We start from the raw sequence: 25,770 nt of genomic DNA on the forward strand, positions 1-25,770 counted from the left end.
AAAAATTTATCTGATACACATATAAACAGTTCACAAAAAAATCATTGTTATATATGCTCCAGAGAACAGCTTAGTAAGGATGTACTGAGTGGGTGTACACTGCTGTTGGTGAGTGATCTCCAAGTAGCCATGCTACAGCTAGCTGAGGAGCACCAGAACAGTATCGAAGAAAGGTCTCACTGCCAGCTTGTAGGGCAAATTATAGTTCATTTTACTAGTGATTAAAGTGAGAAATGCATGATGAATTCATCTTTCTTACCTTTCATCCACTGAAAGACTGTAATCTTCACTATTGCTATGGGGAGGTGGATGTGCTGGAGGGGGTGGAAGAAGATCTGCCCAGTTCATGCCAGCCTGCTTGGGAGCCTTTGGGGTCCGAGCACCCTTCTTATGCCCTTGACTCCCTGTGAACAAAACGCAGTACATATTTATAATGCTTTTAAGTATCTCCTCACTGTTAGCTTTGAAAAACAAAATAACTGTAGTCCCTCCCAGACCCTCTTGAGTTCTCTGGCAATTTACTGTTGTGCTGAGTCAGAATGAACTGGGGTTCCTCCTTTTTACACCTATTTGTAATTGTAGCTTCTTTAGAAAATTATTCTACATTTTAAGCAGTGGAATTTAACCAGAAACTTTACATAGCATGGAAAAATGCACACGGGATACAAAACTTAAACCGTTAATAAATACTCAAAATGCGATAAAACCATAAATTAATTTTACAAGCAATGTCATTAAGAGTGAGCTTCCTACTTCTATTCATTATGTTATAGATTATCATCTAAAACAAACGAGCTGTAGACCTATTTTCTAAACTGCCTTTATACAATTTAATTGCTGGAACTTAAAATACAATATGATACAGATATGATCTATTAAAGTTCCACTGTTGCATTAAGTCACTGAATATATGTAATTTGTACTTGTCCACTGAAACATTTTAGGCACAATGAAATTACTAGTTCTAGTCTAAATGGCAGGTGCAATTGAAAATAATTGCTAGAAGAACTAAAATAACAGAAAAAAGAAGAAGAGCGATGAAGTATGGCACAAATGTTTTCAACTACTATTACTGGGAAATTATAGCTCTTAATAGAACAATGCAGTTTTAACAGTTCAAATAACTTTGAATAAGATAAATTTTTCAGGTAGTCTTGAATTTTAACTTTGGACATGGCTATGAGAAGAACTGACTACCACTGTTCCTTGGTCTACACATTTTTATCCTTCTTTGTTATTGTTACTTCTTTAATTGTAGATAAAGCCACTGTATTTTTGAGTATGTTTTAGAATCCTTCACATTTCTCTCTTCAACTGAGGCATGGTTTTATATTACAATGGTTAAGCTTTGTACACATGATTAAATACGTTGTAGTGAGATTTAAGAAGCTCATTTTCTCACTTCTGCTGTCTCATATTTTCCACTGTTACAGACAGTAGTTCTGCTTATTATTGTCCCACATTAGCTGCCAGATACAAATACATTTTAGCTATGTACAATTATTTTTCTGGTATCTCAGTATGTCAAGCAAGACCCTAACTATCCCAAGGCGACCATCATCTGCATTCGCTACCCTAAGCACCATGATATATACTAGGTTCGGCACAATTAATTTATTACCCTGGTCACCTTGCTTCATTCCTGCTGGAGTCCTTGCTATAGGACTATAAATTGTTAGCGTTATAAATAACCATAATAGGTGTCAGCATGGAGAATACCATCTTCTCATTTTTAATTTGCATGGGTTCACATCCCTGAGGTGTTTCACACTGAATTTGAAGTCAATGTCATTGAGCACAGGCTCAGCACCACATCCTGATGTTGTAGACCTGGGAACGGGCAAAAGGCTGCCTTCCAGAAGAACATCCCTGAGCCTTTGGGAGAATTGGGAGCACTGCTTATCTCACCTCAGTTACTGAGAATTCAGGTCACCCAAAGGCACAGCAGGCTCATCTACATGTTTATGTCTCTGCTGTTCCTCAGTCACAATTGGTGAAGATGGAGCGCAGGTTAGGATTAAGGCAACAGCAGAACAGAAGGTGAAAAGAAATTCCTCATATTGCTTAGCAGATATAAAGTCCAGGGCGCTGATGATTGTGACCATAACTCACGCTATAATCGGCTTGATGTAAATAAACATAGGCTAAGTATCAGACTTACAGTAAAGCCCCAAACCAAGCCTTTGCATAGTTGCTGGTTTAGCTCTAAACATTTCACACATCTCTACCAGAAATCAACACTGAAAGTGAACAAGTTATACCACAATGAGCAGCAGTAACTTTTTAATTAAACCATATCCTGTGGTTCCAAAGCACAAAGCACAATTTCAGTGCCCTAGTCAGCACTCTCCAGCACAAAACAACTGTCTTGTTTCAAGATTTCTATGAAGGGCTTTTAGATATTTTGCATAGGAGATGCCAAGGAGAAACAAAATTTATCTTTAACTCTCTACTGTCTACATTTGAATGATGTACTAAAATAGTTTTGACATAGAGCCACTGAAATCTATAAAAATTTTACGTATGCGTGCATGCTTTTTACTCAATAAAATGCATAGATTTAATTTTTTAAATTAAAAATTTCTTAAAGTAGTTCTCTTAGGTATCACTCAAACATTCTTGTATCTTGAGCCTGTTCATGAATAAGGTTGTCTTGGGTGAGTAGACCCAAGAGATGGAAAGGAAGTCAGTAAAGTACCAGAAAGGTAATACAGAAATTAAAATCCTCTTTTTTTGTGACAGCTGAAAAGGAATTTCTATGACTTGCCCACCCGGAGACCATAATATTAACCCACAGGGCATTAAAGTTAGGAAATCCAATTCCTATTTGTTTTCACGACTTTCACAATTTTGGACAATCAATTACTTAATTGACATTTAGATGACACTAAGCAATCATGCAGATGCAATAGAAATATAGGCACCTATTGGGTCAGTTTTTATGCTGTTTAACATCCCTGTGCTGTATTACTGTCAGTGGGTTTGGAAAATGCTGTAGATACTCACCAGATGTACTACTGCCTCTGTCCGAGCTGTTGTAGGATCCACCAGTATTCTGGTCGTATGACTGGTTGTACGGAATAGTTGGAGCAATGTTGTCATTTGCCCGGTAATCTGGAAGTTTAATAGCATAGTTAATGCTACCCTTCAGAAACACATCTACTTTTATATACCTGCTTTATAACATAAAGTAAGATCTCCTGAAAATAGTGAGGAAGAAATAAATTCATTTTTTTGAAAGGCAAATAACCCTATAATCATGTTTTATTTCTTGTCTTTATTTGTAAGTTTTAGGAAAATCATGGGAACTTAGTAGCTCCACAGCAAAAATGAAGTAAAATGAAATCCTATGCACAGGGTTGTCGCAATGCCTCTGCAATGATTCTCACTGGATATATACAACCTGTATGAGCATTTTGAATATGAATAGACTGTCACCTTGATTGATTTTCCATGGTCTCTGCTTAATTTACACATGCAGGGCAGCCAGTGGACTGTAGTAGCTACTTTTTGTATTTCAAAGGTGACAAATCCACATAGGAGCCAGCCCTGTATTACAAGGGCTGAATGATCTGCTGGAGCAACAATGCAGCTCCACTGAATTTTGTTTACAACAGAAGGGGTCTTTGTTTAATGCCTGCTGGCTCCAAGAAGATTTCTATTTACGTTGGGTCATGCAGGTTCTGACTACAGGCAGGTCCTTGTTTTGCTAATGGCTGTTACCATAACTTCCTTCTCCAGTTCCAGAGAACTTGATATACATATGTTACTTTTAAATCTAGATTTGGCAACCAGATCTGTAAAACTTTATCAGAAGTAAAATACTCATCTGACAAAACAGTTTTTCATGCCAAAAAGGAATTACAATTTACAGAGAACAGAAAGGAGCTGAGTTACTCTTCATACAACAAGAGAAACTGAACTGCATCATAAACAGAACCACTGGACATGAAGTAGTGACAATGAAGCACAGCATGTAACTCATCAAAATGGTTACTTCCCATCACAAAAGCTATCGGTATAATCATCAGCAAGATGGTTTTGACTTAGGAAATGAGAAAACCAAGATCAGAATATTGACTCATAAAATAGCAAATCAAGATGAAAATAAACAAAACTAAGAATCCAGTCCCCATCCACTGCAAACATATTTGTGAAAATGTAAGCATGGGAAAAGGAGCAAAATGATAAATTCCACACCAGAGTGTATTCTGTAATAGTTTCTCAGCCTAGTTGCATTCCAAAGACCATGCTGAAGCCCTACATACCGCATATGTTTACACAGAGGATAAACAATAAATCAACACTCTGAAATATGTATATATGACTGTCAGCAGACAATGCTTTAAGGGGGCCTTTCCACACTGCAATATGTTAGAGAGTATGCAGCTGTAATATACACAGTTTGAAAGATGCAGTATCTTCCAGGTCATAAAACCCAAACATGTTTTAATTCCAAAACAGATATGGAATACACAGTTCACGAAAGAAAGCATAATTACAAAAAAACCCCAGCTTTCACCCTCTAGAAAGGAGCCACAAAAATTGAATTTTCTTTTGACATGTTTATGTCAAGGGAAGGTGTCACATTTTATATTGCCCTTTGAACTCCTCTGTGAGTAGATGGGTCCAAAAGAGAAATCAACATTCCTGCAATGAAACGTATCTTTTTACTGGATAACTTATCCCTATGCGATCACCTCAGTCACAACAATCCATGCAAAAAGTTCCAAGCTAGAATGGATCCAGTTCCTAGGGATACTGTTTTGCAAATCAGGTTATTAAAAGAGGTTGCATGGTAGCCTGGAGGACTGCAAGAAATCACATACCTATTTCTTCCAACTCCCACACATTGTATTAAAGAAACATGCCCTCAAGGCCACAAAAGTACATTCTGATATTTCCCGTTAACACTGAAATCAATTTATTTTTAGCTTCTGGATTCACAGACTTCAGTCACAGTAACAAAGGAATTTAGTTTCCAAAACTGTGTGCAGTAGCGTCTTCTTCTCAATATGTGAATTGAAGGCTTGCTAAGAACAAGTCTAAAATGAATTGGATCACTCCATTTGTGTCCCCAGTGTACAACACAATACAATTTTACAGAGTTTGATATGCAAAACTTCATTCGTTTACATGAACATGTAGATTTAATTAGTCTCCATCCACGACTGGGAAGAGTGGGTTGACCTATTTAAAATTTAAGGTAGAGTATAATGTGACTACCATGCATCTGGCTTATGAATAAAATATCTGGCCTCTGTCCTAACCAATCCCTTAACTACTATTAAATTTAAATTAACCTCAAATCCGTAAGAAATGTATTGTATTTAACTCTTTTCTAAAGGTACAGCTTGTTATTTTTTTATAATAAATTCAATATCTGAAGGTTATTGTGGTGCTAATTAACTTTCTGACAATGCTAACTGTTGATTTCTAAAGCTAAAGAGGGAAAAGTCTAAAAGCACCACAGAAGTCTGTAACTGCTGAACCTGAAAGCTTTAGACTCCCAGCACCAGTAGGGCAAAACTCCTCTGATGCCTAAAGAGCAGAAACAAGCTAAAAGCTCTTCACCTTTGTTTAATTTGTTTTGCTCCATAATGTTGTACTGTATGGGTGCAACCTCTTGCTTTTGCTGAACAGAGGGTTTCCAGTGTTTCTCATTCGTATCCCCGCTGCCATTGTTAACATTATTGCTGATATTTGACTGGATGAGTTGAGTGGTGGCATAAGGAGTGGGCTGCCCAGGCTGGCTGACAAATCTTCCATCCTTTAGATTTGGACTATTGAAGGTTTTCATCTCATTCATTTTGTTGCTGAGGTCCACGTCACCATATACAGTTGACTCAGGCAACATCAGGTTTGTTTGCTTGTTGTCCAGCTGATTGTTGTAATTTGCTATACAATCGGCTAACCACAGAGGAAAGAAAAAAGAAAAGGTCATTCTGTTCGCTTACACTATACTTTCAATGAAATTCCCTTTAAAATTTTTCTAGTGCATAACCACATGGCTTGCATCCATGAAGCAGAGATACTGTAATGAACTAAATAATTTACAGTACATTGTTTATCTTATAAGCTACCACTTCAAAAGTAGGGTTCACTGTTTTGATTCACTGTAAATTCAGACCTGAATCATATCTACAATGACTTACCTTGCTGGGCTTTTTCTAGAGAGGCCATATAAACATTCACATTTTTAGACATTACTCTCAAAGCAGTATAGATATCCAGTCAATAACAATGATTAAAATAATTTGCATTGAAAGGAAATATCAAGCAAAACTTAATAGTGGGAATAACTAAACATGACAGTCATCTCATGTCATCTCAACAGCATTTAGACTTTCTTGTACTTGTGATAAGAAACAGAGATACAACAGATTTTTATCAAACAGATTGAAAAATGATTACACGTAACAGAATTAAAGAGAAAAAGTACAATGTGAAAGGTAACTCAGTACCCAGTAGCAAGCCTTTATTTGATTAACGTTTCCTTGTACAATCTTCTATTTTGGTTTGAAACAAAAAGACAGGAAATCAATCTTGAATTTCTGCTAATTTTTAGTTGCTTTGGATATTGCAAAATAAGTAACAAACACCATAGTAATATCATTGTCCTGTATGCTAAATACATTTCATATAGACAGCATGAGTTCATTCTTCTAATAGTTATTGCACCATGAGACCACTACTTATTGAACAGAGCAAATTAGACATGTACTGATGCTCTGGCCACTACTGTGTGAACCAGTGTGCCTGCCTTTCTGCGTTCTCTTGCCTCTGCGTGACAGCAGCTCCACAGAATACTAAACAGAGTAACACAGACTGTGGGTCAGAAGTTAGACAGTTTAGTGAAACTAGCATTCAACAATCACTAAGCAAAAGTTCTCATTTGCCAGCTGACTGATGCATCAACAATTACACAACAATCACTAGGAATATAGTTTTCCTCCTTTAAAAGACGTGGTATTTATGCTAATAAGTTGGATTGAAAACGTAAAGGCCATTACCTGTGGCCACAATTGATTTACTGGAGAGGGTGCCAAGCAAAACTAGTACAGATTTCAGGATTTGACCATTATAATAAATGAAATAACTATTAGATATAGAGGATGTTAAATTTCAAAAATATTCCCTAATACATACAACTTTTTTTGAGAAATATTTCCTGAAAAAGAGAAATAAAACACAATTTGAGGTAGAAAATCACTGACCCACACTTTCAGTGATTAAGTAACTGTATCAGAACATGCCACATACAGCTTATCATCGCACATTTCATGCCCTCCAGCTTGTGTTTTCTGAAGGTTTTACTGTTTGATACATTTTTCTTTTTTATGTGAGCTGTTATTTATTGCTCCATAGTCTTCAACTTCTTGATTTCTACTGTTTAAATGTTTTCATTTCTGCTTTTTCTCTCGCCTACTGAAACCATGCTAGTCTTTCCTCCTTTCCGAGTCTTTGTATTACAGTGGGCAATTATATACCCAGCATATTTTTAATTCCTAATACTTCATGCTTTGCTATAATATCCTTGCAGAGTCACTTACATATTTTGACCTCCTTCCATTTTCAGCTACATCCGATTTGTGTGTAGGGCAATATAATCAATAGAGTATATGCAGTACGCACATTTTTTTACATAGACGCATTAGAATTCCTCATACAAAATACTTAACAAAACTGGTTTACTTATAGAAGATTTATTCCGTTAGATTTTTTTATACCATCCAGTTTTGGAACACGTTCCCACCCTGTAGACTTGGAAGACAGTACTATACTTAAAAGAAATTAAAAATACACAGTTACTTAGCATGTTCACAGCTACAGAGGGGATATCCAACTCTGCCGCTTCAGAGCATAAGCCAAGCCCAAGGTGACATAAATTAAGAATGTTTGCCAGATTTTCCAGGACAGAAGAGATCACCATGAGGATCTTGTCTGACCCTCAAGTTCACAAGCTCTACTTGAAAGGAAGGAATCACTTTGCAACACAACCAAGCTTAATATAAAAGCTAAATTGAGAAAGAATCCACTACAACTCATGACAAGATGTTGTAATAGTTTCCAACCCTCAGAAACGTGCGCTCTCTTCCTTTTCTGAATTCATTAAGTTTCAGTTACTAGAACTTGGTATGTCTGTACTTGCCATGATAAAGTATCTCTGCATCAGAAATGTTTTTACATAGGTATTTTTGGATGTGATATTCTTGGGCAGGGTAAGATACAAGTAGCTAATGTTAAAATCTCTCACCTTCCTCTGAAGCACCTGGCACTGGTCACTGTCAGACAGCATATTGCAGGAGATGAATTACCACCATCACATTATGGCTTGTTTCACATTAATTACAGGAGGTAATGCTGTTTTGCACTTATGCAACTTCACTATAGGTAGTCGTGCTCTTGCTCTGAAATGCTGGGAAGTGCTACTAGCAAAAATCAGCTGGTAGTGGAAAAGACTTATTTTCATTCCTCACAAGTAAGAGAAATCAGGTTAAAACAAAAGGAACCTACGGTCCATATAAAATAAAATGTGCAACAATTAGCGCTTCCAGATATATTTCTCCAACTGTATTCCTGTGGAACTCACAAGGTTTTCTTCAAGAGCACTCCAAGTCCTGCCCAAGCTCCTGGGAACTACCACTTAACCTAACATTTCAAAATTGCTTTTAGAGTGTGAAGCTAACTTTTTTATCCACACGACGTAAAGAGAAAACCAGCTATCCAATTTTGTACAGAATGGCACCCCAAGGGAGGTTCTGAATGTGCCAAAGTAGACTGACTGTCTTGTAAGTACTGTAGCAATGCTTTATTTCTTGCTTCCCATCACACCCAAACTGGAAGGAAAACTCACTAGTGTTATTTTGGTGGTACTTCTCCATCCAAGTAACACGGATGTTCAGAACAACGTAAAAATGACCTTATCTGCTCTTTTTCAGATGCTGAAACCTAACAGTTCAGTGTGACTTTCGGTAACATTGAACTTTGCAGGTGGTCCTTCAGCGTACAGCTTGCCACAACTATCTGAAGGGACTGAAAAAAGGGATCCAGAAAGGGACCAAAAACATAATCATGACATAAATGAGAAACTTTATTAAGTCTAAATGCATTGGAAATAAAAACCCAAACAAACTGGTACACTCTCTCAGGTATTAGAAGTATACACTCTGTAAAGAAGATTCCTTAGCAAGGTAGAAACGTAACTAACCTGGTCGACTGTATGTCGTAAGGTTGCTGTCACTGTTTCCATTGCCAGAGGTGCAGCAGTTGATGGAGCAGTCGTTGTGATTGTTCCCTGTGTTAGGCCAAGTATCTGCTAGCCATGGCTGAGTGGCAGGTTCACTGATGTTTAGGAGTCCTGGCCTTTAAAAACAAAGCTTGGTCATTTCATAAATGAAACAAAACCATTTTCACATTGCAATTATGTTCTTCTCAAAATGTTAGATATTACAAAACAATACCAAATATTTAAAGGCTTGAGCATTTGGAAATACAGCTTGATTCAATTATTTAACGGTTTCCAGTCTCCTATATAACCTGTTCCTTGCTAAGACATTCTCAACAGCCAAGGACAGCATCAGTTCCATTTGCTCAACTACGCACATATGTTGGTGTGCAACTTTTACCTGTCACTTTGGTTTTGGTGGTCTCTGGTTTTGGTTGGCTGGGGTTTGTTTTGTTTTGTTTTGTTTTTTCCCTGGATAGGTTGTATTTTTATTTTTCTGTCCCTTCTCTCTTTCTCCAAGAAAGCAAGGTAAAAAAGAGGAAATCGGCAAGTCAAACAAAAAGTTCACACATGGGAGCGAGATAGATATGAGGAAATAAAGAGTCGAGTTTGGATGTGAATACTCCCAAATTCTTGGTGATTTATGAAGCCAAGTTCTCTTCACCATCAGATAGTACTACTGAGGTGGATCAAAGGAAACAGCAGACTACAGAAACCTCTGTTGCTTGGGAGTATTTGGATCTCACTAAGCACACTGAGTGTGCGATATGTCTTTGTAAATAAGTAAGCCACTTGCTTAATCTTTATGTGGGTGGAACAGCAGCAGCTCCTAAGCAAGTTTAAAGTGTCTGGGAATACTCAACACCTTTAAAGATATCAATGCTGCATACTGGCTGTCTTTTGAATACAGTGCATTCCTGCCATCAGCAGAAAGAAATAGCATCCCTTGGTTTCCAAGTTGCTGCATTTTTCTAGTGAGTGTGAAAGATGCTCTGATGAATATTTTCTAGAATGTTTAGTGCCTCTTCAGTTTTCACACTAACAATGCAATGGCATGTTATAAAGTCCTGTATAAGCAGCATCCCCTAACAACTTAAAATTGCCTTTGATAACCAAGATGCTTTTAAAAGTAGATAATTTTAGCCACTGTCATATATCAAACAAAAAAGGAACACAGTCTCTTTCATCACAGGATTTAACAGGCAACTCTCCATCTGAAATACTGCAGAAACTAGTCTCCATAACATTAGATATGATGGTCATCAAAAATAAAATATGCTAATCCTCTTAAACTGCAAGTTGAGAATACAAACTGCATGCAGTTAGTTGTGGGGGATATAGGCTATCAGTGCCGCAGGCTTAAGTCATAGTCTCAGAATGACATTTAAAAGATCTATACATATACGTGTATATATATTTCTGTACTGCATATGTCATTTGACAATTTCACATAGGAGGTGATGAGGCTTGACTTACTGTCAGGCTAACAAGCCAGCCAATACACATACACTAAACACGTATTTTTTGTAAAACTAAAATAAATGTACAGCTATGTAGTCCTGTGAGCAGGTCAACTGATTTGAAACATGCTGCTTTTTTCCCTACCACTCTGCTCTCACAATGAAACTACGCCTCAAGGCATTTGGAGGAGACAAAGCCTTCCAGAACGTTTCAGCACTTTCAAGACCTGTGGATTTTTGGATAAAGTGACACAGGTCCTTTGCTTCTAAAATTTACTCTGCATTCACACCTGCTGTCATGTAAGAAGTGTGGTTTAAGATATATAAGTAAACAAAAATTCTACTAATTGGAGCCATTTAGGTGGAACTGTGGGGAGGAGATGTTTGTATTACAGCTCCATAGCCTGGTGATGATTTGACACCGTAATTTCCAAAGATCGTTAACTTTTGCAGCAAATTCCTTGAATCCTTGCCTTCCAGTACTTAAAGGGGGTCTACAGGAGAGATGAGGAGGAACTCTTTATGAGGGAGTGTGGTGAGAGGATGAGGGGTTAACAGTTTCAAACAAAGAGGGGAGATTTAGATGAGATGTAGGAAGAAATTCTTTACTGTGAGGGTGGTGAGGCACTGGAACAGGCTGCCCCCTCCCTGGCAGTGTTCAAGGCCAGGCTGGATGGGGCTTTGAGCAACGTGGTCTGGTGGGAGGTGTCCGTGCCCATGGCAGGGGGTTGGACTAGGTGAGCTTTAAGGTCCCTTCCAACCCAAACCATTCGACGATCCTATGATTCTGTGACACTATACTGGGTCTAGGGTAGAGGTGGACTGAGCAAGCAGCTGTGTGGGTGCCTAGCTGCTGGCTGGAGTCAATCCACCACAATTACCATTACTTGAATCCTGTCTAGAAAAGGGATTGGCACTGAAATGGGCATTTTTTCAGCATCACAGAAGTGGAGGTTATGTTGAAATATAGCACTGTGACATTTTGAATTCTGAATAACGCTTTAACATGCTCACATAACTGCACTTAGCAAAAATGCTAAACCTCTCCAAAACATTGCAAATATAATGCAAGGAAGTGAAAAAGTTAGGTTTGGAAATCATAGGAAGGTTTCACATGTAAAAGTAACATTTTTTTTTTTTTTTTGTATTGCAGAAGTATGTTTCAAAATATGGTACAACATCATACGTCCTGTAAATGCTATATATGCAAATGAACAAAAGAAGCATAGAAGTTAGCAGCTTGGATCAATTACGCTGCTAGACTAGCACAGATCCTTAAAACTAGAACAGTAAAAAATGATGCTGCTTCTCTATCAGTACCAAAACAACTGTGTACGATGTAGACACTTCTGGGTTCATTTCCGTCCTCTGAGTCTATGTGAGTGTGCTTTGTCTAGCCTGTGCTATGGGAAGAGTGAGAAAGCACAGTGGCACAAAGGATGTTAACTGCACATCTTTTTGAACAACCTTGTCAGGAAAGGAGAGGGTTCATCTCTGTTCTCTCTTATTTTCTCACTATCCTAGGGTGAAGGCAGCAACCCAGTGATTTACAGATTTGTCCACTCAAAAATCACACGGTAACTGCTCTAAGGGCTTTCCTCCATGGTTTTATGGCTACAACAACACAGCAGCGTACAGTGCTGGACAGAGATATCTGCAATTCCTCTTAACATGCCAGGTTCAGCAGCAGCAGAGTAGCCTCGCCTCTGGACAGCATTTGAGAAGACTGAAAATGTTTAATTTTATGCCAAATCTTTACCATTGCTGAATTTTTGTACGGTCTTGCAAATTAGGAATCACAAGATGCCACTTGTGAAACAGGAATTGATATAGGAATCTATTGCTCGGCTGCTCTCTGAGGTTTTACAGTTTATTTCAGTGTCATGCCAAATCTTTAACTGAGATGCTTATAAAAAGGCGTGCTTGAATGTGACCTAAAAACCCCCAAAAAACCATCCCCCCCCCAAAAAAAAGAGGCATGCTACTAAAGTGACACTGCTCTGACCTGCCTGTTTGCCAAAATCATTCTTTTGCCTCCTGAAGAAAACTCCACCTCTATATAGGAAATGTAAATTACTGGTTTGTCCATTGCCATTCACTAAATAATAACGTAAACCCAGTAAACATGTTTTAGTTAAATTCTCAATTTGGAGTGGCCTAGGTTCTCAAGGCGGCGGGCTTTAAATTAAAAACTTACCTGTTTTCCTCTCCTTCAGTACCCCATCTCTTGTAAGTGATGCTTTAACTGTTTTGCATTCACAGCAAATTTTTTTCTTAAAAAGTCACCTTTTAGGTTCTTTTATGTCTTCAGCAATTTTTTTTCCAATAAACGTTTTCTTTCTTTGCAGTATTTGTGAACCAGCTATATTTCTTAATCTTCATAAATGCCACGACTTAATTACTTTTACTCCCTTAATCAGCCGGTAAACCAGGTTTTTATTCTGAAGTTAAAGTGCCCCCTCTGCTGCTCATTTTTTGAGATGCAGTTTTTACAGGCTAACAAAGCTGAAAATATTATCCTTCATTCCTTGCAAATCAACCTAAAAATTCAAACCATATATTCTTCTTCTAAACAGAAAAAGATTTGGCTGAACCATATAAACTAAAACATACCTTTTCAAGTAATTATTCTGCCATTACTCACAAGGACAATTGTACTCCTAGCATCCCTACATTTAGTCACACACGATTTATAGCTTTAAAAATAAAGCATATAATTACCTGCCTCCACTGCTTACGGCCTCTCCTCCTCTCTGATATGTTACTGAAATAGTTAAAGATTAAAAAAAATAATTTAAAAATCATAAAAGACTCCTTAAATAGCAGTATTACATTTGCCTTTGTTTCATTTTAGCTAAGACAATAAACGTGCATTTATACATTAACAGAGTTTCTGCAAACTATTCCTTGAAATGCAAGTTTATACATAATACTTGTGTTGCTTGATAACTGCCAGTCTTAGCTCCAACAAAGCTTTATATTTCAGTTCTGTTCTGAAAAACACAAACACATGCATGTATTGCTTAAGAAAGCAGGAAGCCACATATCAGGTTGAACCTAGCCTTAACATAACTCTGCTGACTTCAGTGGAGTTACTCTGTGGAAGAATTTAGGTCATATATTTATTTCATGAATGGCTAGACGTTAAAGCTTTGCTCTACCTTACTATTTTGGTAAGATTAAAGAGGCATCATGATTCTGTAACAGAACTTACTTCCAATGTAAACAATGGCTCATTACAGCTGAACCTACGGAAAAACACATCCTCTTTCTGAATGTTACTGCACTATACGCATGGAACAGGCACACTCTAAAAGTCCCCAGAAGTTTGCATTTTATAATTGGTTTTATTAATGATACTTATAAACCTAAAAATTTAAATGTATAAATCTTGGTAAAAAAATGTCTGGCAGAAAAAAATACTTCCTAAATCAGAAGGAACAGTTTTGCTAGCATTTCAGAAGCATTACCCATTCACAAAGTGGATGTCCACATGTACTTATTTGTTGGCATGGATTGCATATCCTTCATAGGAAGTATCTTTGTGGAAAAGTTAGTTTTTAGGATGCAAGCATCCAGGAAGAAATAGTGTTATAAATTCTACATGTTTGCATTGAGTTTGGCAAAGAGTTAAGGAGATTGCCTCTCTGCAAATGCTGATGGATCCTACATTTTCCAACCAGGAATGTGTTGAAAAAAAGCTGCCAAATTCTGCTCTTTAGAAGAACTACAAACTGGGTGTCTGCAAGAGAGAGATAAATGCTGGCAGCGATTACAATAACAGGATTAAAATGTAGGATGCATTGCTACAGGTAGTATTTTACCATAGGTAATGCTAAAGAAGAGGGTCTGGTTCCATTTAAATCCAATGGAACCAATTACTAGGAACCTGGACTGAAAAAGGATTTTTTTTGTCCTTTAAATTTTTTTACATACTTTGTGTTTTTTCCAATTTCTTCTTTAAAAATCTCAGTGCTATTTATTTTGCAGCTCTGACATCTTATGGAGCCCTGGTATTTTCTTTTAAAGTTTAGAAACCAACTGAGAAGATATATGTTAGCTAACCTACCAGCCTCTGCAGAATTTCAGTAGTGTGCTACAATTGTGATTGCAACAGAAGCCCTCTGTTAAGCCAATTAAAATAACAGCAAAATAATAACAGTTTGAATTGGTCTCCACTGTCGCTCTCAAAGGACTTCAGAAATATTAAGGGCCTCTGTGACTCAGGCCGAACAGTGAGCAACTCCACTGAACATAATACGATGACTTTTGAAACCAGATACTATTCAATATGATTAAAAACACGCGGATAAGAAGTTAATCCATTACGATCAGGTTTGTTGGATGAATGCAGACAGATGTGAGATTGCTTCCTCTGTGGTCCAACTTGGAAGGATGTAACTCAGCTGCTGCCCAGAGGCCAAATTAGTACAGTGCTGATTTTGAGCTAACATGCCCCTGCTAACGTGTGTGCGCAGAGGAGGGGGTAGATGGGTTACCGTGCCTGGATATACACGTCCTGCAAGTCTTACAGACCTCTTGTAAAAATAAGGGATTTAGAACAAAAGAGGAAGAAACAACCTGCCTGTTCACTCAGACTGTAGCTAAAAGCAACGCATGCAGTATACTGGCGCGTACTGAATGTGTTGAATTTTTTCCACAGTAGAGGAAGAGCTGCTGAGCTGCCAGACTGTGGGAGCGACTGATGGTCAGCTCTACAGAACGGAAAGGCTCCCACGGACTTTGGCGGGCTACGGCTCAGGCTATGTCATATTTTGTATGTTTCCAAGCAAAAAGAAATGGAAGACTATTTGAAACTCACCCTGAATTTGAAATGCACCTCTGTTTATGTAGAACAGGATGATAATTTCAAAATTTCATAGCACAAATGCAGTTTAAGGCAGCAAGCAAAGAAATCTAACTACTATAACACTGATTTTCTGTATCTTCCAAACCAGACAACTCCTAGGTCACTGGATTAATGCAGATTCAGAGGAAAGAAAAGCAGCACGTTTCACCAACTATAATCCTACTGAATCCCTTTCAAGTCAGCATCTCGGCTCTGCTAAGTCCTTCCTCCTCCATCAGAAACACCTTTTGCATCACTAGGTGCCGAAGGCCACGCTACTCCATCGTAATGTGCAAAAAGAGAGCCCAGGCTGTACAAACTGACTGGATCATGCTACAAAATGGCATGCTTGCATCACATGGTATGCTACGAAATGGTACACACGAACTAAAAAAAGGGTCAGCTACAAAGCAAATATACACTACTTAGAGAACGAAATAACGATACCTGTCATTTATAAAACTGTTAAAAAAACCCTTCAGAACAGCTGGGCTGGTTATGTCAGAAGAAGAGAAACAGTACCACAAACACATGCTAAAGTAACAAAGAAGGGGGGAAAAGTGCAAATATATACCTGTTGGTGTGAAGGTAAAAGACGGGACTGAAAAATCAAAACAAAATACAAACTGGTTATTAAGCTGAAGAAAGAAAGGGAAACATACCACATTAGTATAAATCTAGCAGACAGCCGAACACAAAACAAATGTATATAACTAACCCAGTAGTTCAGTCACATTGATATAGAAATAAAAATAAATTTGTGATTCAGAAAGAAGCTTGTCTCTACAGGTACTATTCCAAAAAAACACCACCCTTGATATTCTATTGTGCTCCTGAGGGGACCAGACTGTGGTTCAGCCTTTCAAACACCCCCCAGTTTTGTATTTTAAGTTTTTTTGAACATCTTAGCACAAACAAAACTCCCACACTGTTAATCATTTTAGAATGCACAATGACAAATTCCGTAACAAAGTCTTATCAAGATCCTATTGAACCTTATCTGCAGTTCACTAAGTAAATGCTCATTACACTGAACTAATAGGCACACTTAAGTATTCAGTAAGGAAATAATAATCATATAAAGGAACAAAGAGAACTGCTGTTTTACTCTCTCTGAATCAAGAATGGCATCAACTCTCATTGTAATAAAGGCACTAAAATCTACTGCAGCAATTAAGTTTTGTTTTCATAGACAAGACTGTTAAACAGAGTTATCTTCCTTTCTTAAATAATTACAAAAAAAGGTAAAAGATCTCCCTAGATGGAAGAACACCTTTCTACCTTTTAACCCTTGGCTTTAAGAGGGAAAGGTTAACAACGGAACAATGACATTGCTTGACAATCTTCACTCTCACAGCCACTATAAATCCTCTTTGGATCAACAGTGTCTCTAATCCAAATACAGAGCACTAGCATCTCTTCCTACTAGTGCATGCTCCCCCTCCTGTTGATAAGACAGTATAGTTTTTCTACCACTGATGGTCAAAAAGAGGCTAAAAGTGTCCTTTTCAATCTGATGACACCAAAGAAAAATGTAAGAGAAACAATAAAATATTCACTAAAAGTAGCCTTGAGACAGAACTTCCTCTGCAAACCTGGCACAGAAAGAAAAGGTTTTGGCTACAAGAACAACCGCTTATCTAATTTTGACAATAACTGATTTTGGGGGGAGTCCAGAGTGTCTTGTTATAATTTAGGATGCTATATTTCCACACTCACCCCCCCGCCACCTTTTACCAAGCCAATTTATTTCCAGAGATACGACACTAAGAAAAAAAAGAGAAACCTCTGAGCATTTGCCTATTTCAGGCTTCATTTGTAGCACAGCCCTTTATCTTGGGAATTCCATTGTATTTTCTTTGAGCTAGGCCTTTTCACACAGTCAAGTTTAATTTAGCTACATTCAAAAATACAGAACCATAGTAACAAGCTTTCATTAAAATAGAAGGTGCATTTAAACCAGATCTATTCAAAAGAGAATCAAGTGTCTGAAAATTAATTTGCAATCACAAGGACATGAAAAAATATCTTAAACTACTGTCTCATTAGTCTTCTGTGAGCTAAGTACTAAACCCAGTTTAGTTTCTTAAGGAACTGAGGAACAGATGAACAGAGGTTCAACTAAATGAAATCTTTATCGCTACCACACGAAAGAACAACTTAATTCTCAGAGCTTCTATTAATAAACTCTTCTGAGTGAGTAAGAGCACTAGTACAATATGCATGTGTGGGAGTAGTGAAGTATTTTAACAGATGTCAGGCCTGAAGCTAAATATAAAAATAAATAAATAAATGCAAGACTGAAGAAAGTCTGGGCTTGCGGTGATGACTTGATGCACTGCAGAGTGGCAAACTGCTTTGCAATTTATATTTCACTGAAGACAGCTTTTTTTCTTGAAGAATACTTGATAATGGAGACGCAGACTCTACTTTTCTATATATTTTCATTAAAATTCCCACCAAATTACACAAAAGATATTTTTACAGATATTGAAAAACACAGCTGTTTTGAACAATAGCTGATGTCATTAAAGCAACCATTTTTAAGGACAAATTGTATGCCTTTTGCTTAATCATAGGTACTGCTGAAAGCATAGCAATGTTAGTTTGATAGAACTGTAGAAAGGCAGTATGGCAGCATGCTATTAGTAACACAAAACAGCGCAGGCCAATGCAGCAGTATGTCAGCATCTGTCTTATCTACGAAAGCCTTGCAGAACAAAATCAAAAGTGAAATTCACCCCCAATTTCTGTGGTTACAACTCCGTTACAACCACTGTGCCTGAAGTCTCCCGCGAGCTCTGATACTTTAATAGCATGGAGGACACCTACACTCTGTAACACTCCAGAACTACTTCCATGTTTCCACTCACTCAGTTGCTATTTTAGCACTCCTTCTTTTTCATAGCCACACATTGCTACTGTTTAAAAACATTTGTGTATATTTGCCTACCTGTCTTGCCCATCACACATTCATTCTTGAAGTGAACATAATCTCCTGACACCCTTCATAATTAAGATGCATGCACCTTTTAAGCTTAGGTCTACCTTTTGATTGCTAAATATCAAACATTCTCCCTCTATTCCTTCAAAAACAGATCTCCCATTTTCTGATTGATTTGAGAATTTATGGTTTTCACTCTATGAGTGCCTGTGAGGTACTGCTTTGAGATGTAATGAACTGCGGCTTACTGAATTCGGCTTTAACTTTGGGGCTTAATTGTAAGATTATTGAATCAGGAGAAATCAAGTGTTTATTCCAGAAGATCCTCCAGGTAGAGACGCTAGTTTTATTTGTCACAGAGTATGCTGTAAAGCACTGCTTGCCCACTGACAATCTGATACAAAAGTTATCAACAACATGAAAACGAAGAGTGCTTTAAGTTAGTCCCACTGCTGAAATTCTAACTGAATGCAGATGCAAGGTGTGCCAGTCCCAGAATTCAGTCCCAACAAAGGGTCTCACAACAGCATTTATGAAAGAGCCTTGGAAAGTATTATCGACTGTTGTGCTTTCGCAAACAGCCACTTCACCACATTCCCACGGAACACAAGGAAATTCAAGTACACGCACCAAAAGCGTTACTGTAATGTACACCACTGTTAGTATTCTTAGCATCAAGCAAAGGACTGAGCAGGAGGGACAATGAACTACCATCCACTTGGCTCCTTTTCAGATGATACCGTGTCAGGTAGCAAGAGCATATTGGAAGCTCCCAGCCTTAAATTCATCTTTACATTTCTCATTTGTAGGAGAGTCTTTATGAAAAGCTAGTCTAGGTATTTGGCTAAGGGCTTACGCTTTAAAGCCACGTTTAACACGTTATGTAAATATTGCTGCTTTCTGCATTGGCTCCTGATCCACACTTCTTGAACGTATTGAAGTAATTTGATAATTCCTGCATCGAATCTTAGAAGAACAAGAGACTGATGATAAAGTAAATAGCCAGTAAACCGGCATTCAGCAGCCAGCAGACTGAAATACATAATACGGCACCTTTTCTGATACCAGCGTAAGTACTAGTGAGTCCATTTCGCTTCTTCCTGTGGCGATATAACCAGATGCTGAAGACCATGAGGATAATCCAACAAGCTGCACCAATTCCAGCAATAAAGGCAGGTTGTTTGACTACATCAGAAATCTGCTGGGCTAAACTGACTTGATCTTCTGATGACACAGGGTTTCCACGAGAATCTGAAAAAAGGACACCCAAAATAGCCAATTAATTTGAGTGAGCATCTGTAAAAGGCAGCATGAAAAGAATCGACATAACTGTAGTCCAGTTTTTCACAGTAAAATCCTTAAGGCTGCTCTTCAAAATCTCTTTTTTACAGGCTTAGATAGAAATGGTTTGTTTTCCATACAAGACAGGTACCTCCAACCTCATCGACTTTTGTTTGTTTATGAAACCTGCTAAAATTGGGCCACCAGGCATACAAATAGAAAGCTAGGCTCCTAAACGTCAAACTTCGGGACTGCTATTTTTTTTATTTTAGCAAAGCAACACCAGCTTCAGAAAATTATTCAGAAAGTCAGCAAAGTACACAGCAAGTAAAAGAAAGCTCAAGGATGAAATGTGCCTATTCTGTTCTTTGAGCTCTGTGAACGGGTAGAAGTCAGCTACCCAAACATGCACTCTCATAACTGATAATCACAGAAGAATTACCAATTCAAAGTACATTCACATCAGGTTGGTATTGAAGGATACATTTTAGTCTGGCAGCTCCTGAACAGATGACTTAAATTTTGTATTACACAGCCTAAAGTACTCTCTGCAGTTTCCCACTTTGACCTCAATTAAAATGACTGAATATTTTAAAGGATTTAAAGAAGTAAAAGTGCAAAATAACCCATCCTGCCCTCTTGACATTGATGAAAAAGCTAAAAGATAACTAAAGGATGTTATGAATTGGTAAAAATAGTCAAGCAGTCTCATTATTACTGAACAAGCAGCCCTTTTCGAAATCAGTTTATCCTTAAATATCCCACATCAAAATAAAGAACATGTATTTTCCCATACACTTTTATTTTTATTTATTTATTTATTTAACAGAGAAAGCACCTGTAAGAATCAGTCTTTTCTGCTCTTTCTGCACCAAACTTTTGCAAGAACCTTCTAGGAACAGCAATAAGAATATTCAGTTAGTGACCAATGCTTTCCAACAGAAATGAAGCACCTCAAAGACAAAGTACTGCTCTCCTGATTATTTACCACTACAGTGAGCGCTTACTGGAAATTTCATTACTGCACAGGGTGAGGGCAAAAATTCAAAACCTTTACTCAGAGTGGATATTTCTTTACACATTTCACAGCTTAGTCTTTGAAATACCCATTTTTCTCTTGTGTAAAACCAACAGCTAGCTGCTTTTTACTATGGGTAGTGACATGAGATTCAGAATGAGAGATTACTGTTTTAAGGAGAAAGGTGCTGTTATTAATTCTATTAATATAAACTACATAAGAAATGAAAACCCATTTACTTAAAAACCAATACCTTTTCCCTATGAACAAGCAGTGAATAGATTTAAATTTTTTTTTATGATGGTACGTCTTGCATTATTCCAAAATAAGCCCAAACAAGATATAAGAAACTGCAATACATACAGGAGATGTAATCACAGCAAATCATACAAATAACAAACCTCGTCTGGAAAAGCATAACTTTTTGAATGGGAAATGGTTAAATTAATAACAGCTTCTTCCAGTGAAGAATTCCAAATTCCAGCTTTTCTGACATCGAGGTCAAATACCTAGTTTGCTGAGGAATCACCACCGCCTTTGACTGATACCTTATTGGAAATTTTATTTCATATTTCAGGTCCCTTTATCTTCTGTGATCCTAACTGCACTGCCTAGTCTGAAAGTTCACCAAGCAGACACACTCTTTTCCTACTAATACACCCTTTGTGTCTGCTGGGTTTATAGATTTCATGCCTCTTTGTGCAAGGTTAAGACGGGCTGCTTCAGGTTTTATGGAGACAGCCAAGCGAAGTTCCACGCAAGTGGCCAGATGGGCTTAAACGTATAAAGTATACTGTGACCAATGAATTAAATCTGTCACTCTCTATCTCATCTTTTGTCTCTTTGCAGCTGAGGCCATATTGAGATATGAAAACTTGCATCATCAGTCTCTTTTCAAAATGAGTAAGCCTACTATTTCTATATTTTTAAACAGCTACACTACCTTGTGCATCTTAATGGAACAGAACAAAAGATTTCCAGAGAACCTATGGTCCTGAATAAATTTAGAAGACTGATAAATATTTTTTCTCTAATCCTTTAAACATATGTATTTAAAACAATAAATCCAGGGGAAAAAAAAAATCACAAACTCAAAAGCCAAATAAGAATGTTTTTTAAATATGTCAACAATTCAGCCATACAGAGAGACAGTATTTTATATACACAAACATTTTGCACTGCTCAGTCAATGCATGCCTGAAGTTACAAAATACTGACAAAGAATCTCTCTGAACATTTATTGTTCTAATTTTTAATTAAGATTCATTTCATGGTATTATTTTGCTAGCCATTGCAAGCATAAGAACAGCATAATAATATGTTTGCTTTTAAGACACTAGGCTTATGGCACGTTGTACATCGGTGGACTGTTAGAGACATTACATTAAATTAGTTGGTATGTATTTACACACATGGTGAAGAGAAAAATGTGTGTGTGTTCATGTACAGTCATATAAACAGCATCATAGAAAAGAAGATTGAAGGGCTTTCAAGAGGCCGCATTTGACCCACGTTCTGCTCCCCTTGTAATTCAAAAATAGAAAGTAAGCTAAATATAGAGCAAAGGGAGTGAAATCTAGTGAACCCCTCATTACTAAAAATTTCCAGGAATATTATCCTGGAAGCCTTTCTTTGAGCAGGGCATCTTCCCTCTCCATAATAATCCTGTGAGATACTGAATGCTCAGTCAGCTCTTGAACTCAAAAAAGTACTTTTTCTTCATCTCAGGAAATTTCTGGAAGCTTTGACTGAGATATAAATGGTTCATAATCAACATTCCTGTTCCTGCTTGCACTCCTCGGGGAGACGCGCCAAAATAGTAAGTGAACATAAACATTCTACGGCAAAGCGCATCTTACAGCCAGAGCAGCAGCCGCAGCATTTAATGTACTTGAAAATGCAACAGAGTTGTTGGAGAAGGCTGAGCCCCAAACTCCCTGAAACCATCATATTATCACAGTGACTCATCCCTTCTTCCACCCCAAGATAAGAGCCTTCTTTTTAATCACTGATAATGTTGCTATGGCTTTTGCTCACAAGCTATCCGATTTGACTGCCTTGAAGCTCCATGTTTCAAACTTCAATGAAAACTAATTAGAATTTACATTAAGAAGAACTAGGACCTCTAATTTTCTAATGTTAAATATTCATATAAATAATAATAATAATGTAAAAATGAACATTGAAGTTTAAATGTTAAATAAAACATTAATATACAGTTAAGATTGGAATGCCAAAGATTCAAAGACAGGAAATTCCACGTTCACAGCTGTGTGAGCAAGCTTAACTTTGCCCCATACGTGTACAACCTATGGAATAGTACTTTTCCATATGCCTGTCTCATTTAATATACACATAGTAAGTAGGAAGATCTAGGATTTGTTGACATTGCTAATTCCGGTAATTCAAAGTTTGCAAAACACCTAGAATCTGCAACGTAATGTCTGAGTGTTTTCTCAAATGTATGTGTATGATGCAATATGAAAATTATTTGGTAAAATAATACCAGGTTAAGAATATGCTGTTTTGTCTCCTTTCTAGTTATATACATTTCCAAAACGAGAAAAATAGCAGTTCTGCACTTCAATTTGATAACATACAGTTTGAGGAGACAGCACCTAACTGGTTTGGAATGGTTTGCTGTGAGGGAAAAGAAAAGATTACTTTCTTTGAGTCATTTGCAGGCCACAGGACAAAAATATTAACAAAATAGCTTTACAACTATCATACTAAAAGTACTTGAAGGGCTGACAGAATAATATCCCTGAAGGCATGCTAGCTAGTTCACAAATCACACCTCCTAAATGAAGCAATTAGAATAATAAAGATTCAGTGAGACTTTCTTGTGTTTTGTACACTTGAGACATCCAATAATGGTTCAATAATGCGCTCAACATTTATACTACTCATGCAGACATCTCTTAATAAGTAACTGCATACTATATATTTATACAAATTATGTGGTTAAGAGTAACATTAATGGCAGTCGTGGGGCTTCTTAGAGCTGGTACCCTGAACAAAGTATGTTGCAATATGTTCCACTTTCACTACTTATTTGTCAACAAGCATAGGTAATATGGCCAAGCTATCATAGGTAGTATCCCATCACTGTAGAAAAGTTAGGCTAGAGATTAGCAAAAAATAATGTGTTGTGATAATTCTCACCTTTCTGTACAGACCATTTTTGTAACCAATGTCCTGAAGTTACATGTCATGACAAGAAAAAATAGTTCTACCAAAATTCTATTGTGTTTTTTTTTTTTTTCCCCACAGCACAGTATTATAAGCACAATACAGTGAGCTGTGGCTAGCTCTCATGAAACATTAATTTTTCTCCTAAACACTAAAGCTCTTGCAGGCTTTCTTTATGTAAAATATCAACTTTCCTTTTAAAACAAACGAACAAATGGTTTTCCAACCCTTGGAATTCCACAGAAAGCTTTAAAAGCTCATTCAAAAGCCAAGAGGAAAACACAGAAGCCGCAAGGGGAGTGTTTTAAGAAGACACATGATTTTTCAGTTGATCTCATGATTTTAAACACTGAAAGGTGATTTTTGAATAACAAGCAAGTATACTGTTGGCTTGTCCCTGGTGGCATGGGAAGTCTGGGGTACTGCAGCTCAGTGAGCTGCTTCATGTCAGCTGAGACGTGGAAAATGAAAGAGCTTTGAGCTTACAATTTGTACCTGTCTTTGTAACAGGTTAAATGCGTGCACAGGGTCAGTTATCACAGCTCAGCTGATGCATGGGACTGCGATTGCACGCCTCGGCTCTCAGAAAATCCAATGCCTCCTGTAGTCCCCTTGTGTTCTGAAAGGCGGCCTCAGAAAGGTGAAGCTTCCTCCTGTCATGCAGCTGGCTGAAACTCTGTCCAGGCATTTCTCACAGTCACAAACCCCGGAGCACCCTGCACAGCATGCAGACTCAAATATGAGGTTGCTGTGTAAGAGAGTAGGCTACCCTGGGGAAAACCCCCTCTTCTTTGGATGTTCCAGAGCCAGCCATAATCTAGTCTCACATTTTTCTAAGAAAAACACATTATAAGGAGATGGACATCTGATTTAATGAAAAGTTCTTAAAAAAACAAAAAGTGAATATCTAAATCACATAGTATATCCTGTTTCCACACACAGAAATCTTAGTTAAAAAAAAAAAAAGGTAAGGATTGTACTAATTCAGACATCAAGAAAAGATTTCATGAAGGAATAGCTGGGATCAGTGATAGAAATGTAGAAACTTGAAGCAGTCAGTGGCAAACAAACCTAGAGCATGTAGGTACAGGGACTCAGGACTCTTTCAAACCTCCTAAAAGTAGCATCCTTAGTCTTTTTTCCTTCCCCTCCCTGGCCTCCCTTCCCTCTCTCCGTAACCATGTAATTTATTGCTGATGAGAAGTGCCAATTGATGACATCAACAAATTAATTTTCTTTCTTCAGAAGAGCTACCAGAAAACTCCAGTGTCTGCTCCACCCCCCATGCTGGGAGCACATCCAAGAACCAAGAATGCGATTCCTTGTGGGGGCTGTAGGAGAAATTGTATCACAGGGTAGAGTTAGGTGAACTGCAGTCATTTTACTGCCTTTGAACAGAACATTCTTCTACATTTGAACACACTCTGGGGTGTGTGATTGCTTCATGCTTTCTAACAGTGTCAGTAAAGGCCAGGAACCCAGAAGGAGGCAAAGACCCTGACAGCGTCTCATTTGTTTCTTTTTCCACTCACCAAAACTCCAAAGTGATTAAGTTCCATTATAAAAATCACCTTCATTTAGCATTTGCTTATCATCAGAGAAAAGTGAAAAAGAAAACCAAGTGGTTTTGGCTTTGAACATCGAGTTTACCCCATTATTTTATACTCATAAGCCTCATTAGTTTACAATTTCCAAAGTCTAAGCCATATAGAACAAACATGACTTTGACTGTAAAGCTGGCTGTAGGAAGGTGTGAATGAACGCTGGCTGAAGGAAAGAACAATCCAACAAATAACT

General features: G+C 37.6%; 1 protein-coding gene across 1 annotated transcript in view; it reads right to left on the reverse strand.

The window, feature by feature from the left end:
- The window catches only part of ROBO1 (roundabout guidance receptor 1), a 534,041-nt gene that overhangs the window by 18,912 nt on the left and 489,359 nt on the right, over positions 1-25,770 (reverse strand). The window contains exons 18-24 of the mRNA XM_086482457.1: positions 19,536-19,733; positions 16,113-16,139; positions 13,411-13,453; positions 9,212-9,366; positions 5,575-5,910; positions 3,007-3,114; positions 260-404 (exon numbers count right to left, since the gene is read on the reverse strand). Coding sequence (XP_086338583.1) covers positions 260-404; positions 3,007-3,114; positions 5,575-5,910; positions 9,212-9,366; positions 13,411-13,453; positions 16,113-16,139; positions 19,536-19,733 — 1,012 coding nt within the window. The remainder of the gene's footprint in view (positions 1-259; positions 405-3,006; positions 3,115-5,574; positions 5,911-9,211; positions 9,367-13,410; positions 13,454-16,112; positions 16,140-19,535; positions 19,734-25,770) is intronic.

The sequence above is a fragment of the Leptosomus discolor genome, chromosome 1 (assembly GCF_034619465.1).
Source record: "Leptosomus discolor isolate bLepDis1 chromosome 1, bLepDis1.hap2, whole genome shotgun sequence".
NCBI lineage: Eukaryota > Metazoa > Chordata > Aves > Leptosomiformes > Leptosomidae > Leptosomus > Leptosomus discolor.